Source organism: Ambystoma mexicanum, chromosome 14 (genome assembly GCF_040938575.1).
Source record: "Ambystoma mexicanum isolate Mex_15411 chromosome 14, UKY_AmexF1_1, whole genome shotgun sequence".
In the NCBI taxonomy this organism is placed as follows: domain Eukaryota; kingdom Metazoa; phylum Chordata; class Amphibia; order Caudata; family Ambystomatidae; genus Ambystoma; species Ambystoma mexicanum.
In genome coordinates this window covers 105,453,660-105,467,332 of record NC_090940.1, presented here as the reverse complement: position 1 = coordinate 105,467,332, position 13,673 = coordinate 105,453,660, and the positions used below count along the sequence as shown (strand labels likewise).

At 43.6% G+C, this 13,673-nt stretch overlaps 1 protein-coding gene across 12 annotated transcripts in view; it reads right to left on the bottom strand.

Annotated features, from left to right (window-relative positions):
• RBM25 (RNA binding motif protein 25) overlaps window positions 1–13,673 on the bottom strand; it is an 841,835-nt gene that overhangs the window by 334,976 nt on the left and 493,186 nt on the right. For all 12 annotated transcript variants that reach the window (XM_069638623.1, XM_069638627.1, XM_069638622.1 and 9 more), the window contains one exon: window positions 5,238–5,438. In XM_069638623.1, coding sequence (XP_069494724.1) covers window positions 5,238–5,438 — 201 coding nt within the window. The remainder of the gene's footprint in view (window positions 1–5,237; window positions 5,439–13,673) is intronic.

Below are 13,673 nucleotides of genomic sequence, written 5' to 3'. Positions count from 1 at the left end.
AGCCAGTGGGAGTCTCTTCTAGCCTGAGAGATATGCTCTCTCCTAGGGCTTCTTAAAGCCACTTCGAGAACATTACTTTGCGTGATTTGCAATTTGTTAATGTTATTAGCAGATGTACCTAGGAGACGGACGTTCCAGTAATCCAGCTTCGCGCCAATGGTGGCTCTCTCGATATGGAGGCTGTTTGGCGATAGATGAGGTTTCACTGCATTAATGATTTTTGTCGTGAGGGCTGCTGAAGAAATGGCACTGACTTGTCTTTCCATTGACAGAGTGGAATCAAAGTGTACACCAAGGGTTTTTACTGCAGCAGAGACTAATAACAGTATTCTCAAAGCTGAAGGCGCTGTATTTGTTGTCTAGTTTATTCAGGGACTCTTTGGGGGCTACCAATAGAATTTGTTTTTCCCCCCGTTGAGACAGGCCATTAACCGCCATCCAGGCCTGGATGATGGCATATGTTTTCTGGAGAGTGTTGAGATCTAGCTCATAGTCACCTGATAGCGGGAGAAGAATTGTGTATAGTCGGCATAGTTGGTAAAAGCTATGCCGAATTCTTCTAAGTTATTAAACAGGGGTAGAGTGAAAATATTAGAGAGAGTAGGGTATGTGCAGGACCCTTCTGGGACGGAGTGGCTGATGCCTGGTCAGAAAAGACCCTCATGGCTCAGCCCTCCAAGAAGGACGTTATCCAGGTGGTGGCTTCTTGGGAGAAGTGTGCAGTATCCAAAAGGTGTTTCCACAGGATCTCGTGGTCGACCAAGTCGAAGGCCGCCGAGAGATCCAGGAGTAGGAGACACAAGGACTTGCCCTTGTCCATGGATTCAAGTACCTGATTTTTAAGATCTAGCAGGGCTGACTGTGCTGCGACGAGGACGAAAACCAGATTGTCTTTTACCGAGAAGATTGTGCTTCCAGGTAGCACTGGATCTGCAGATATGCGGCCTTGTCCAGAATTTTCAACCGGAACGGTAGTGATTGGTTGGTAGTTGTTGGGGGGAGTGTGGGTCAAGGGTAGGTTTCTTTAGCAACGGCCGGACCCAGGTTTCCTTGAGGGAAGGTAGGATGATACCAGAGGCAAAGGAGGCCTTAATAAAGACTGATGAAAGGGGCCAGTGCTGCTGCACAGTCTTTAACTGAGCTGGCTGGGCAAATGTCACCCTTACAGAGCAATGGCTTAATCAGGTATGGTTACTTCCCTGAAGGCAAACGGTTTTGGTTTGTTTGTGCCATGTGAACCCCCTGAGGCTGGCCCAGTGCAAATGGCTTTGATTGGGGTGGCGCAACCTTGGGCAGGTTGAGTTGTCTTGATTTTTTCCTAGAGTGTCTTGATTCTGTCTAGCATGGCATGTTGAATGTTATTACACCATGTTTAATCTTTCTCTGTTTGTTGTGTTGTGGTATCTACCAGTTCATTAAAGATAACAGCTCTTTGGACTGGGAATTAGCTTTTTCAATTCTAAGGTTGTAAGCAGATGCTTTGGCTGTAGAGATAAACCTTTTTGTATTGTTTAGCAACTGCCAGATGGGCATCTCGTGTGGAAACGGAGGGACTTTGCCATTCAGTCGGTGCTGCTTGTTTGGCAGCTCTGATATCTAGAAGTTCCTGGGTGAAACATTAGTTGGCATGTTTAATATGCTTGGCTTTTTTTTTCTCCAGTGAGGCCACAGCGTCTACGCTTCTTTGGGAGTGGCGTTGTAGAGCTCCACTAGTTCAGTAGGGTTTTTTGAGATTGGATGTGCTAGAGCTGATGCTTCAAGGAAAAGGAGAATTCGGTCTTTAGTGAGTAGTTTTTTTGACATGGCCATAGCAGCGGGCACGGATGGGCTATGTTCACCTCTACTTTTAGAAGGTATAAGGAAGTGCGGTAGGTGATCAGTCCAGGGACGTGGAGTGTTGGAACAGATGTCAGCAGCAGAATTGTGATCAGCATCCAGTCCAATATGCGACCTTTGATGTGAGTCAGGTTGTTGGATAAATGTTTAAAGCTGTGAAGGCAGGCGCTCTGTCACCAGTCTTTAGCTTCTCTTCCTAACGCACGTTTTTATGACTATCAATCTTCAGGGAGGCTGAGTTTCTTTGTTTTTTCAGGCGTGTCTGCATTTCTGTTTCAGGTGTGACAAGTTATTTAGCTGAGGATTCTGGTACTTTTATTTTTCGCACTTGATATTGCTGGCAGGTGACTGGAAACAACTCCCTCCATTGCACAAATCTTCCCCTTGATGGGGGGAGGAGGAAAGCCATGGTTGTGGCTCTCCAATGTAAGGCATGATGGCCCTGCTGCACTGCCTTGTGAGCCCGGGACTCCTGGAACAATGTTTAAAGATGTGAAGGCAGGCGCTCCGTTACCAGTCTTTAGTTTCTCCTCCTAACACACGTGTACATGACTTCATCAATCTTCAGGGAGGCTCAAGGGGACGATTTGTGCTATGGAGGGAGTTGTTTCCAGTCACCTGCCAGCAATATCAAGTGCGAAAAATACAAGTACCAGAATCTTCTGAGCTAATTAACTTGTCACACCTGAAACAGAAATGCAGACCCGCCTGAAAAAAAGTAACTCAGTCTCCCTGAAGAATGATGAAGTCCTGAAAACGTGCATTAGAAGGAGAAGCTAAAGACTGGTAATAGAGCGCCTGCCTTTACATCTTTATACATGAATAGTTGGATAAAGCCTAGTTCAGGGAGCGCGTTGCCTTTTTTGTTTTTAGGATCTTTGAAGCCAAGATTTAGGTCTAAGAGGATGGGTCTTGTATTGGTTTTTAGATTGTCATCCTGGAGGTGTGTGATGTTGGCTTGGAAATCGAGAGGGGGGCCTGGAGGGTGGTAGACTACATGTAGTGTTAGTGTAATTTGGTGAGCAATATTTTCCCTGAAAGGGCGTCAAAATTGTCTGCATTGGCAGATTTTGTCTGGCGCTGAGGGTTTCCTTAAGAATTAGGGCAACACCTCCTCCTTTGTTGGAGGTTCTATCTTGGCGGAAGATAATGTAGCCTGGTGGTAAGGTTTGGCAGATGGCTGGTCTGGAGGCTTCGTGTAACCAGGTCTCTGTTGGCTATGACGTCTAGATCCAAGCCCGTGATGAGGTCATGAATCTCTGGCATGGGCTGACATGGATAGTGCATTGATGAGTGCGCATTGGATTTGGGTGGTGGGATTGTTACCTAATTTTGTTTTAGTGGAAACGTTTTTAGTGGCGGCGATATCTGGGGTTTTTAGAATAAGGGTGGTGGTAGGTGAGGGTGAAAGATATGGTTGCTTTCCTAGGTGCTTTTTGCAAGTAGATGAGATGTGGACAGAGGGTACTTCGCCTTTGGTTTCTCATGTGGAGGGATACAACGTGTGTATAGGCCTGTACTACCAGTGGTGATTTGGGCTCTGTGGTGGTATGGCTGTGTGCGGAGATGGGGGCTAATGTGGCCATCCTAGTATGTAGGATTGGTAAGCCTGTAGTGCAGGGAGGAAAGGAGTAGGTGGTATAGTGTGAGAGCAGGGCAGTTTAAGCAACATGTCGCGGGATTGGTGCTGCTGAAGCTGTGACAGTCCAGTTACAGTGGGCTAATGCCAACATGAACTAGGGCAATGCTAAACAATTCCAGTGGGCTAATGTTGACATGAACTGAGGCAATGCTAGACAATTACAGTGGGATAAAACTGACATGAACTAAGGCAATGCTAATCAATTACAGTGGGCGAATACCGATATGAACTGAGGCAGTGCTAATCAATCTAATATGGCCAAAGAACAAGAAAACATCGCTTGGCACTGCAACTTTAGGGCACTAGCCACGTTTAGTAGCCATATGAGGTAAACGCAAATGTGCACACCGAAAATAATGCAAATAAACTATAAAAATGTAAATGCTGCCACAAGATTATCTATAAGCACATATAAAAGTAACCAAAAATCCCCTGTACAAAAGGACGTGTAATACAAAAATATCCCCATTGCATTTAAGATGCTGTGTGTAATGTTAAAAAAATAATAAGATAGCAAAAGGGAAACAAAGTATTTCAATACAGAGCCTGAAGGACTAATCCATTTTGCTGACATGTTATGGGGAAACTGAAGTGAAGCTGAATGCTTTACTTGCCTCCAAAAAGTCAGGGCAGGATTGAAAAAATAAAAAATGTAACTATGCAGGGAAGCTGCAAAAAGAACATCTTTTTTCCTAACACCATCAGGTATCCACCTTGTAACCTATCCAAACATCAAGGTCTTTAAGGAAAGTGGTCAAACAAATGCACTCTCCCCATTTTGCATATTCTCCATAAAATTGAAGATACCAACGCAATCAATCCATTTTCCATACATTCATAATTATGTTGATCAGTGTGATCCTGTTCCAAAAATGCTTCTAACGCACTGTGAGGTCTGACTTGCATGAATCACCCAATAATGTATTAGTGACAAGCCCTGGCAAGAATCCTTGTGTAGCATTGCCTCTATTGCAGGGCTACCACTGGAACATAAAAACACTTAACTGACAAATGAAGTGATGCTTTAAAACTCTGCAAGTTATTAAAACAAATCGTTTTGATCATTTTATTGGCGAGCAAGACCATGGGCTGCCTTTAAATAAAGGCAAGGTCCGCAGAACTGATGGGTTGCCTGGAGAGAAGCCACAACAATAGGGATCCTGACTTCCACTTGCATATGAGCTGCGATATACATTTAAATCACTAACAGGAATAAAGAAACCAATTCAAAACAATGGCTGCACAGTTCACACTTGGCCAGTACTCCAGACTAAATGTAGGTCAATAATTCAATATTTAGGATACGAAGGTACAACACAGAAAAGAGGGAGGCAAAATCTTTGATAACAAGGTAATTCACAGGTTGTAAGATCTTCTTGCAGAGCTCCCAACAGTAATGTTTTAAAACGGAGCAGTCTGAATAAACTTTAACCTTGCTGCCTGCATGTTGCATTGACAGAAATCAGCCCTGCACATTAAAGCAAGCTGAAGCAAGCCCACAATGTATTGTTTTAGTGGGGACACATCCTACCCTTTTATTTAAAGTTAAGAACCAAAAAGGAGTAACTAACATCCAGAAACACAAGTTTCTTTTGAATAAGGCATTTCAAAGATGTGCTTCCCCCCCCCCCCCGCTGCTCCCCGCCCCCCACTCTAAATCAAGGAATACATTACATGAAAAAATTAAAATGCAACATTTTAAAATGCGAGCACTTAATACATTCTCAACATAAGAAAATGTAATAAAAACAAGACTAACTGTGGCAACACCAGTAGAGTCTTCCTTTTTATCTTTCAGCTTCTTCTTAGTTTTTGGTTGGGAGTCAGATTCCTGCGAGGGAGCATTCAACTCACTAGAATACTCCCGTATTAACACTTCTACTATTTGGAGAATTTCTTTATCCAACTTCACAGTTTCATCATCCAAATCTTCATCAGTTACAGATTCTGGCTTTGCATTCTAAGTGAAGAAAGAAAAAAAAATGTATTTCTAGAAAGTAAGATCTAACAATGTTCTGTCCTCCATCTTTCAACTCCTATATCACTTCTCTATAGCATTGTCGAAAACTGAAATAGCCAAGTAAATGTAGCACTCCAGATGCTTTAGTTCACAAACAGAAAATTTACTCACAGCCAAGCCACTTATCAGCAAGCAAATAGGGAAAAACAAATGCAGTTTATGGATACACTGAATAAGATAGTCCACACCAAGTTCATTATTGACTTTGTTGTGCAGTGAGAAGGTAAAATAACCCTTGCTGGCACTTAAGAGGTGAGTTAGTTGAAGATGTTTCTGGAGAGAGACAGAAAGGTATTTTAGTGTCAGCAGGAGTCTCTGCAATTATTACCCGGAAGTTCCCAAAGTCTTCACTGTTAATGATTGGCAACTACGGTTGCTAAAAACAGGGCCAATAAAGTCATATAGGGAATCATCGTGACATTCAAGCAGTTTCCGACCACAGGCAGACAAGACGTGAACGTCCACGATCCCATTTACTCTATACTTGCTGTGAGACGTCTAGAGGAAGGGTATTGGGCAGGAGCCTGGGGCATAGTAGCACCAATGGTTAGGCAGCACACTGGGGCATGCATAGGCATGGCTACCCTACAGGATCTCTTGCATAAGACCCAAGCTCGAACTGGCAGTTTTGAGTCTATGTGGTACAACCTCATCCATCATTTCAGCGGCGCTGGGAAGAGCATATGTAGGGAAGGGAACTTGGGAGTAACCGTTACTACGGTGAGCAACCTTTACTTGTATGTCCAGTTAGGCAGAACATCCATTTGTTAACAGATGACTTCTGGGTTTTAAACACTGAGCAAGAAAAACCTGACAGTGTGACTTTGTTTATATGTGTTCTGCATTAAGAATCTTTATAATATAAATGTCAGGGTACCCCTCCCGCAACCCAAAAAGATGCCATAACATCCCAGGGAGCCAAACCTTTGTCAGTCATGTGGATAAGCTGCTGGTTGCCAGTTGAAAACCATTTTACGTGGGTTGGTGCTTCTTGAGCCACTACTCCATTCACCAAAATGGAGGTTGTTCTCTGCATTAAAAAGCAAATGCTTCACATTACTACCCCTTTATGTATGTAAGAGGAAGTGGCCACCTTGGGCAGCTGGATCCCAGGACTGGTGGGCTGTAGACAGCCTGAAACCATTTCTGATCAACAGATGCAGGTACGATAGTGTGGATTAATTTCTTTGTGCGCGACTGTGATGGATTTCTACAATCCACAAAGTGAGGTTGCCCTATTATGAACAGTGAAAGGACAGTTTAGCAAAACCCAAAAAAGGTAGGCAGCAGTTTCAGGAAGGGTGCGAGTGGTCTAGGGGCTACAATGAGTCCTAACAGAGTAACACAAATCATTCCAGTTGAGACAGGCAAGAATACAAATATACAATTGTTTATAAGGCCCTTAAAAAAAAACTTCAAGTAAAACTTCGACAAATAATGTCACACCAACACTTTAAAACAAATATATACTTTCTCCCTCAGGAGAAATAGCATTTGATTCAATGACCAGTGTAACATGGATAAGTACTAATATTTTGGAAATAGAAAAGAATTAAGATAATCATAGATCAGCTTCCCTTGCTCTTAGGAAGCCAAACCTTAAGACTGTTTGAGGCCTTGCGCCCAAATGTCACCAGTTTCTAAGTGTATTCTTCACAGGTAGTTTATTAAGACAGTCAATGAAAGTGGTTATAAATAAGCGTACTAAAAATTAGAAAAAAGTTCGTATACGTTAACCTGCTCAATCCCAGTCCTAGGAAGGGGTCCTTGACCAGCCTTCCACTGACCAAAGTCCAGAAAGAGTGATTTAGGGACAGACCGTTATGCCCATGTAACCCTATGGAGGAACAGGATGAGGACAAAAAACAAAAAAAAATCTAAGGCAATTACTACTTACCAGTAAGCCTTTGTGGGTTGTATAGGATTAAAATCACATTGATCTAGTGATTAGTGCATAGTATTGCATATGGTTTTGCAAATTTGAAAACATGGACGTTAGGGGCATACCAGTAACAATATCCCTATCCTACATTTACCCAGGATGACAGCATACAGTCTGTTCATTTTTAGAGGTGCTTAAAGGCGGCCCCCAGCCCCCTCCCCATTTTATTTTAAGAGGCTTACTTAAACCAAGGGATCCATCATATCTATCCACAACAGAAGTAAGCAACTGAGCCCTCCAACATTTGCTGTAGTCCAAGCACTGCATTGGGATCATTGTGCTCTCGGCCCAAAAACCTAGTTTATATGATAGCATTTATTTTTCTCAATATTATCAAAATAGTTTCCAACAGTTTCACACAAAACATGGACTTCACATATGATGTGCAAAGGTTAGTACCAAAGTTGAAGTGCAATTTCTCTCCATTAAATCAATTAAATTCTTGAAAAATATTCAGCAAGAAATTTTCAACAAGAGTAATCTTTATGCTACTGGATCATCAATTGGTATGCTTAACCAGTGATTGCCTGTGTGGCATTTCACACAAACATGTCCTATTCCCATGACGTCAGTTTGCACGTGGGATTTAAATTTTCCCACATTCAAGGTTGTTTTCTAAAGCAATGTCAACATGTTTTGGAGAAGTCTTTTTTTTTAAATCATAATCTTCCCCTTTTCCTGCCATGTAGGGAGAATGGGTGGGTGCATGCGATACCAAGCAGATACAACCCACAAAAAGAACTACTGCCAAGTAATATTTGCCTTCTGGAGCTTGTGAACCTTCTTAAGATCGACAGGCTTTGCATAGACTAGCAAGCAACATTCTGTGAAGGTGGTCGGTGAGTTGAAAGAGTAGAAGTAAGGAAAGGTTTTAAAATAGCTTGACCTACTCAAGACCCTGCTTTTGATCGTTTAGACGCAATGTGTAAAGGTATACACTGAAGTCCATGCCGCTGCCTTGCAAATTGCTTCTAAAAAGGGACATTAGCAAGGAAACCCAATGTTGCTACCGTACTTCTGTTTACTCCAAAAGCACATTCAACTAGAAGTGTCTCGTTTACTATAGAGTAGCACATTTGAGTACATCGTACAATTCACCTTGCTATAGTTGCCGTAGACTGCATCTCCTCTACCTGTTGCCATCGAAATAAAAACATTCATCAGTTTTTCATATTTCTTTAGCTCTGTCTAGATAATACATTACAACTCTATAAGGGTCAAGCGTGTTTAAATCTTTTTCTCCTCTACTTTGTGGATTTTGATACAATGCTGTGTTATTCGATAGATCTATATGGAACTTTGAGATGAATTTTGGTAAAAACCTTGGGTGTGTTCTTAAAGCATTATTCTTGTGTATAGTTCCGATACGAGCAGAGCGTGTAACATGCTGATCCTTCCGATTGATGCGATGGCAACCAGGAAAGCCACAGTAAGTTCTTTAAGTGGGGCTTTATGCATTGATTTAAATGGGACCTATAAACCATGAGAGTACAGTGTTTAATTCCCAGCCTGGTGGGGAGTGAGGCTGGACGATAAATAGGTTTGACATCTTCCATAAAGGTTTCCACTACATATATCCTCCATATTTGGCTTTTGAGCAGGCTCTCAAGTCTAGGGAGTCCTCAGCTAGCGAGGCCAGCCAATTGCTTTGGACCTAAGAAAGCAACATTGAAGAAACTCCACCCAAGTTTAAGGTATGTATAACTCGCACCACATCCGTGCACACATGCTGCAGGCACTACTCCCCAACCATGCACTATAGAATATGGCTATGCAAATCCGGTAAAGCAGCTCACAGCCATCAACACTGAAACCCCCAATGTTTCTCAACACCTCTGCCATTAGTATGCAGCGACAACCGACAAATCGTTTTCTAGATGGGCACACATTGAGTCTCCTCCTAATTCACCTACAACACCCACCCAATGTGCCGGACTGCAGGGCTGCTTACTGGAGCCTAGCCAGCCCTCCTTAGTCCTAACCTGGCAGAATGCACACATGCATCTTGAAGTTAACTTTTGAAATTCCCCCATAAAAGGACTTTGATCCCGAGTGTGTTCCAACCACAAAGCGCATTGAGGCCATTGAAAGGGGAAATAATGCCATATTAATGACTATTACAATATTTTCTGATGTGGTATAAGTTGCTAATGATGCTACTTGTACTTTAAGATAATTATAAACTAGTCTCTACACGATACATAATATATTACCACCTCTGTAGCTGAACAATCATGGGAATGATCTGTTTTTTCTTTACACCAAATGACAAATCTTTTCAAGTTGTTGAAATAGCAGTGGCAAGTATTTGATTTTCCTGCCTCCTTTACAACATCCATACATCGTGAGGGAAGATGTACATGGCCAAAATATGACCTCCGGAGTCAGGATGCTAAATTCGTTGATTGAGGCATCCAATGTGTTATTTGCCCGTTATTATATGTCAGTAGGTCTTAGATTGGCTAAAACCTGATAGGTGGGCACAGAGGCATGTGTAGTTAATGTTGAAGGTATTTGTACTGTGCACGGTCACCACTGCTGTGGCCCTCATGCGCTCTGGCGGATAAGAAAAGTAGGATGTCAAGAAGGTGGTGGGGGGGGGTAGGGTGTAGTGATAATAGGAAAAGTGAGAGTTGTGATGTCATGTTGGCTGCTTCAGTTCAGTTGGCATTGGTCATGAGCTTAGGTGCGGTTTTCTATCGGTGCCACAATTCCCAGTTGCTGTTGTGGCGGGCTATGTGTTAAGTCTTGTTGCAATGTGGTGAAGTGCCTTTTCGGATTGCTGTGCAGAGATGTGGTTGAGTGAGTTTTTGTATGTTGAGTAGGCAGAGAGTTGAAATTGTAAGGTACAGTTATAACATTTCAAGTATTTGTCGCTTTAATACCACTTTCTCTTGACGCTTCTACGCTCAACCTCTCTGGCTATCCCAGTGTTTTAGTACTCTACTTTAACCGTCTAGTTGGCATGCAAGCTGCGTGGTGGGAGCTCTCGTGTGCCCCGGTGGTTTGTGTGTCTCATATCCGCTACTCCCCCTGCCCTGCTGCAGTTGTAGTTTTGGTCACAGCACCTGTCCCTTATTGCCCATCCTGCTGGTTATCCCCACCTATTCAAGTATCCTTTAGGATACCTCCAATTTATAATGGGGGTAGGTTGGGGTTTTTGATTTCCCAGATGGGTATTCACAGGTTTCGTTGTGTACTTTCCTTCTTAGTTGATTCTTCCTCTTGAATCTGGAGCAAAGAACAAGGTTTTGAGAAATTATCTGAACTCCAAATGACCCCTTGGTGTTGCATATGTTTTTTGGTAGGTTATTACAGGTGGAGGTTGCCAGGTGAGTAAGATGATCCTCAGTTTTTTTCTTTTGCAGTAAGATTTAGGAACTAGGCGAATGGCGTTGCTTGATCCTACTGATCTAGTATGGTGGTAGACTTATTTATTTCTTTAGGAACTCTGTTCTGTGGACTGCTGTGCGTTAAGCATTTCGTTTTGAACTTTATCCTCTTTGATTGACAACCAGTGTAGCATTTTCAGTGCTGGGGTAATGTGTTGTCCCTGCGGTAGTCTGAGCAGGAGTCTTGCTGCTGCGTTCTGGATGTGCCGATTAACATTTGTTCTGGCCTACTTAGGCATAGGCTGTTGGCGTGGTCTACTCCAGACGCGAGTGTGAAGATGGCGAGCGTTTCGTGGGTCAAGGAGAGGAATGGTAGGATTCCTTTTTACTGCATGTAGCACGAAGAAGCATTTCTTGATTATGGCGTTTACTTGTGGTTCAAGTGTTAGTTCATTGTCCATCAAGACTCAAAGGTTTTTCACTATCATTGGAGTCTGTGCTGTACCCAGTACAGCTGGCCATGGGATGTAGTGGCTGTTTTCCTCACTTTTAGCTGTGATCATTATTTCAGTTTTGCCTGGGTTGGGTTTGAGGCGGTTTGTGTTCATCCAGCTGTACAGCTATTGTAGGCAGTTCAGCGTTTTGGTTTCTTCCTGTGTATCTTGTAGACGTTGAGTCATCTGCGTAATTGCAGCATGTGAGACTGATATTTTTATGAGTTTTATTAGTGGCATCAGGTATATATTGATCAGCAGCGGGGAGAAGGATGATCCTTGTGGTCCTCCGCAGTTGGATTCTTTTGTAGTAGATTTGAAAGGCTTGATCCAGACAGTCTGTCCCGTTTGTTAGGAAGGATAGTCAGGCTGCATCAGTGATTCCCATTTCTTCTAGTCTCACAATGAGGTTTTCATGGTTGACTCAAAAGCTGCAGAGAAGGATTAGAGCTGTGCCTTTGAGTCTACATTAGTCTTTAGATCGTCCCAGATTGAGAGCAATGTTGTTTGTTCCCCTCATTGGTCTGAAACCTACTTGTGCTTGGTCCAACAGTTGGTCCTTCTCTGTGAATTCTTGTGTTATTCTGTATACGTATGTCTGGAGTAGTTTAGCTGTGAGTTAGGGAGAATTCTTATAAATGTGCTAATTCCCTTCACCTTGGAGACCCCCAGCAACTTTGCTGGATTTTGAGGACTTGATTCTTTTACCTGGAGAGTGAGCCTTTTTCCCCCCACTCTCGAGTATTTTGATGTGTGTTTTACTCGTGTTCTTAGATTATGGGGTTTTAGAAAACTCCATAGACATCTTTTCATGTGTGTCACAAAGCACCCTCTCTGCAGTGACACAGGGAAGACTTAGGCTGTACCAAGGTTTAAATACCTTCTCTGGAATAAACTACTGTTTCCCAGAGAAAGTAAAGTTAAATTGTCTTTACTAGTCTTTTTAAATTCCTAGACCCAGCACACACTATCTTACAATAGAGTGCTGAAGGGGTTACCTAGTATCCCCTGTGTCTAGAACCTCACGCAACAATCAAATGCTACCCTTTCCTATCAAAATGGCTGGTAGCAGTGGTTTTACAACAAACTACCATGATTTTCCCCCGACCGCGAACGGTAGATAGCCATGTTTTTCAAGATGGCGTCTGAGTCCCCTCTGTAAAAACAGGTTGGTCCCGGTCTTCCTTTTTTGCCATTTCTTTTTGGAAAGATCCTTCTAGAGTTTGTCTCTGCACACCAAACTAAGTTTGTTCCCTTTGTTCCTACGCCTTTGGCGGGCTTCAGGACCAAAGACCGCCTCTGGTGCCCGAGTGTCTGGGGTGGGCAGTAAGTGAGGGAGGTGCCCGAAACTCTGTGCTTAGTCTCCTACGAGACCCAAATGCAGTCTGGCGTGATTGGCTGACTGTCTGGCAACGACAGCCACCCTGCTAGGGGAGTGGCAGCTAGGCTGGAATGAATGGGAGAAAACGGTTTAAAAGGTGAGTCTCTTGGCTTGGAAGGCAGAGTCTACCACTGGAACGAAAGAACCGAACAAGAGCTGGAAGAGGATGGCGGATGCAACATCTGGACCGTTGGTTTGCCCGGTGAAGCCCTGCTGCAGGTCCGAATCGCAAAGTTCATCTCGACAGAGAAGCCCTTCAAAGAAGACTTCTCCCTTTGAGTTGGTGGGACCAAGCAATTCGTAAGCCACCTGGACTGTGTCACCTATGGCTCCAGTGTGCCTGGAAATGCAGAATGTGTGGGAGGTTCCCGAAATTCCCCTGTCCTTTGTCTCTAGGAACGCCTGAACGCACGCAGTCCCGATTGGCTGGCTTTTCAGGACAGCCACGCTGTGTGATTGACAGCCTAGGCTGTGCATGAATGGGAGAAACCTGCTTAAAAAAGGCGAGGTTTGTGGGACTAGAGGTAGAGTCGACCACTGGGAGAAACCCCCGATGAAGAAACCATGAACGAAGCTTGCTAAATCCTCCTGGACCTTTGGATTGCCCGGTAAACACCTGCTGCTGTGCTCAAACTCCTTTTTCAATTCGACAGAGCAGCTCAGGAAGGGAGGACTTCTTCACTTGGGTTAGTGGGAGCAACTAACCCAGAGACAAACTCCACTAGACCATCTTGCCTGACTGGCTGTACTTCTTTGATGCTGCAGGAACAGAGTGCCAGGGGTCGAGAAATCCTTAATCAAGTGCAGTGTCTAAAATCTGGCCAGAAGCTCTAGAGTCTCCTAAGGACCCCCCAGAAGCATAACGACCAGAGCTAGAGTCCCCTCACCAGAGCACAGGACCCAAGGAGTGAAGGAAGCCCAACCAGTATCCGAGATCCACAGCAGTGCTGTTTATTCTAGCACTTAAACTGCAAAGTGATGCTGAACCGAAAAGTGCCCGTAGCTGCCGACAACCTCCAAACTGCC